This window comes from Palaemon carinicauda, chromosome 2 (assembly GCF_036898095.1).
Source record: "Palaemon carinicauda isolate YSFRI2023 chromosome 2, ASM3689809v2, whole genome shotgun sequence".
In the NCBI taxonomy this organism is placed as follows: Eukaryota; Metazoa; Arthropoda; class Malacostraca; order Decapoda; family Palaemonidae; genus Palaemon; species Palaemon carinicauda.
In genome coordinates this window covers 67479285-67483286 of record NC_090726.1, presented here as the reverse complement: position 1 = coordinate 67483286, position 4002 = coordinate 67479285, and the positions used below count along the sequence as shown (strand labels likewise).

The window sequence follows — 4002 nt, the reverse complement described above, 5'->3', positions numbered from 1 at the left end:
ATATGAATTTTATTTGTGTTCATCTCGTTTTCTACTTCTATTAATTTCTGTTTGGTTAGTGCTTGGGTATTTAACAGGCATATTTTTATACATTGGCTAATTTTTTTGTCTAAATTTATACCTTTTCTAATTCGCTCTGCTTGCGTTTGCTTCTTGACGAAAATTGTCATTTCTTACTAGTTCTCCTCTCTAATAATAAATAAAGTTTTTCTTCTTCTTCTTCTATTTTTAGTAGGAGATCTGGCCCAATTCATGGAGCCAATGTACTCCCTTGTAAATATTATATAAAATAAAATATTAGATCTAATAAATACAATTGATAAATTTTTGTGTAAGTCTGTTGGTAAATATTAACTCCTTCACCGAATGGAATGAATGATGTTAACTCCCCCACATGAGGCTTAATACCTTTTATTCAAACAATAGCCATGCTCCCCCTTCCATTGATATTGTTTTTGTAGTCCAAAATATATATTACACTTTTTAAAAATCTTTACATATGAATACATTTATGTTAGCTTATATTTAAAACAGCCTCCTGTGGTTTGTCTATTGCAAAATCGTTGCATTAAATGTATTCTCTTTATAAAAGAACATAAATGTGGGTTTAGAGACTAAATTTAATCCTTATTCTTCTGTTAGATAATTAATTTTAGAGATGATCATATGTGTTTAGTAAATTAGTTTTAGTTAAAAATGTTATAGAAGCAGTTTTCACCCTCTCCTGTATATTCTTTTCTTCGTGTTTTCCTAATAGATTATTCAAAGAGCAATTCAATTTGAGTCCTGTTAATTTTACTTCTAGATCCTTTCTTTGCAGATTATATTTCTTACAATTTACCATTACATGTGAAATGTCCTCTACTACATTGCATGTGCTACATAGAGGTGTATTTGCCATCTTGAATTTATGTAAATATGCATTTACTCTAACATGTCCCATTCTCAAATTTTCTATTAAAGTTTCTATTTTTCTATTTCCACAATAAGCCGTTTACCAATTTTCAATAATAGCTTTAGATGTACCGAGCAACTTACTTGATTTGAGAACATCCATTCCATTTGCAAGGTTTCTATCATTTTTTTTTCTTTAATATTATTTTCTTCTCTGTTGAGAGTACAGGGGTTGTTTAGCCCTTGTTTAGTGGTTGCGTCTGCCAATTCGTTTCCCATGATTCCTTTGTGGCTTGGAATCCACTGCAGTTTTACAAAATTGTAATTGCTATTCATTTCGATTAGCATCTCCTGCATATTGTGCACTAATGTTTTGAATCTTATTGTATCCTTATTATTCATCATTGAAATGGCGGTCAATGAATCTGTGAATATTGCCGTCTCTTTTGCATGTAATTTCAGCGCTTCGCATATAGAAAATAACTCGGCACCCAGAATAGACGTTGCTGGGTTTAATCTAAAACTATAATAAAAGTCAAGGCTGGGAATAACATAGGCAGCTGCACATGACCATTCCTCACTATTAATTTCTTTTTTGGACCTATCCCTATATATGTCTAAGTGGTTCGGATACTTTTCCTCTTTCATTCTACAGAACTCTTGAATAAATTTGGAAAAGGGAGTGGAGTCAGCGGGTGTGGACGTGTGTGCTAAAGCTCTGTATCGAAACTGGCTTAAAGCGGGAATCATTGTGCATCTCGTTGTTTATCCTATGAAAATCAAGGACAGATCCAGACTTTTCAGTGAGAGGGGGTTAAGGAAAAAAGGGGACCTGTAATCACTCAAAAAGGCACTTTACAAATTTGCTCTAAAATTAATGGAATAGACAATATTATTAGAGAAGAACCAAAAAACCACTGATTGCAATTTATACCATTATTTTATTCATCAAAATATAAATTGTTGTTATGAAAATGTAAATAGATCTCAGTTAAGAAACTGTAGACTTTTTTACAACACCGGTAAAAAAAAACTATAATTAAGAAACAATTTCTGGCACCTAATTGATATCTCAAACATCATAAAATTGAAAATACAGAATATTGTAAGTAACCTACTTTTCTTACGCAATGAATCACACAAGAAAACACCATTTTATACAATTCATGGATAAATCATTCAATGACAATGTTATAGTAATACAGAGTACAAATAGAATTGACCCAAGAAACTTAGATTTTGTTGAAAGAGACATACTGGTAAATAAATTGTAATAAAAAAAAAAAAAACACTTCCTGGCATTTAATTTGATAGTTTCATTTTTATAGACTAAAGGTACCCTGACACTTGCACGAATTTGTAGCACGCATTGTCACGACTCGAGTCGTGAACTGGCGTGAACTCGTCGTGAACTGGAGTGAACTCGTCGTGATTCTGTCGTGACATCGGGGCATGTCGTGACGAGAATTTTGAAATGTTCAAAATTTTGGTCACGACAAAATTTCGTGAACGTGGCGTGAACTATGCACGAACTGTTTGTGAACTCGTCGGGACGATGCGGGAAGTGGAAAAACTATGCTAAACCTATGCATGAACTCGTCGTGAACTCGTCATGCCAGTTCGTGTCAATGTGGACAGGTGAGCTGTGATTCTGAGGTAATTTTTTTATTTTTTTTTTATTTTCCAGTTCGTGCCACAAAATGTCACGACTTGCCACGACAAATTCGTGGCAAAAAGTCATGCAAGTGTCAGCCTGGCATAAGAGTGATGATGTGTGTGTGTGAGATAAGAGTTTTTCATATTTTGCGATATACTTGAACCAAAATAATCTAGTCCATCAAGATGTTCTTGGTAAACAGCCTTCTGCTGTTTTCATTGATAAACATCAACTTCTGCGTTGTGGTGTATATGCATCAGACATAGCCCGCGCCTGGGAACTTCACAGGTGTCCGACATAACGAGGTGGCTCGCGAAGTCTATCAGCTCATGTTTATAATCATTACCGTGATAACTGTGTCATGACAGTTGTCTACTTTTTAGAATATAGGCTACTACTTCGTTTTTTAATGGTTTCAAGAAGGCACCTTGAAAACTCGAAAGGGCACTTTCAAAATTTGAGGGGGGGGGTGTGTTAGGACGTCGTTAACCTCCCCTCTAGATCCGTCCTTGAGATTTAAATAACTTTTGTGGGTGTTTACTAGTGTTGATATTAGTGGAATCGAGTGTTAAAAGTCAGTGGTTTCTTTTGTATGTGAGGTCTGTGGCGAAAGGCCTGACCCAGTATTTTTGTGTTGGGGTTGGGCTACTTGAAAAGTCATTGAAAAATGATTCAATATGCCCATCCTTAGAAAACGAAAAGAAAAATTTAGCCCCGTAAAAGATCTTGATCTATTTATGACCGAAATTGACACTGTACTCCAAGGGTAGGAGGGACAGAAAATGGCAGCAACTAACATGCAAGTGAACGTCGCTGATGAAGAATATGATGACGGAGGCAATGGCGGCAGGTGTGGGCATTGTGAGGTCTATGTCGAATTTGGAATACAATGTGATGAATGCCGCCGAAGATGGTATCACAATGAAGTAGCTTGCTCAAATTTAAGAAATGGCACAAATGAGATTTTTCAAAGTAGGAACATCATTTATAAATGTCTAAGATGTGTTGAGACTGCAAATCCCAACGGTTCATGGGTCAGGTAATCGGGAATGAGACGTTTCGGCGTAGCCCATTTGGCGTCGCCGTTTCGGCGTGGCCAGTTAGGCGTAGCCGATTTGGCATCAGAATTTTTCGGCGGAGAGACTGTTGGCCGTCAACTATTACTTTGTAAAAAAAAAAGAATATATATATATATATATATATATATATATATATATATATCGCTAATCATAAATAACTTCTTTGTTAAAGTATAATTCCTGTATATACTCCATGTGTCAGTATGGACGGACAAATAAAACTAAGTCAAATCAAATTTCATTTATTGAATTTGGGTACGACTGTTCGTATAGCACTCGGACGTTGCTGAAACACGATGTCTTTACTTAAGGCATTTAGGCTCTTTATACATGATGTCGGGAATTTTCGAACTGATCAATCGAAATTCCCGC

At 35.5% G+C, this 4002-nt stretch overlaps 1 protein-coding gene across 1 annotated transcript; it reads right to left on the bottom strand.

The window, feature by feature from the left end:
• Positions 1-966: 966 nt before the first annotated feature.
• On the bottom strand, positions 967-1644 carry LOC137617242 (uncharacterized). Its single transcript, XM_068347208.1, has one exon. It carries the CDS (start codon positions 1642-1644, stop codon positions 967-969), a length of 678 nt encoding a protein of 225 aa, XP_068203309.1.
• Positions 1645-4002: the final 2358 nt, after the last annotated feature.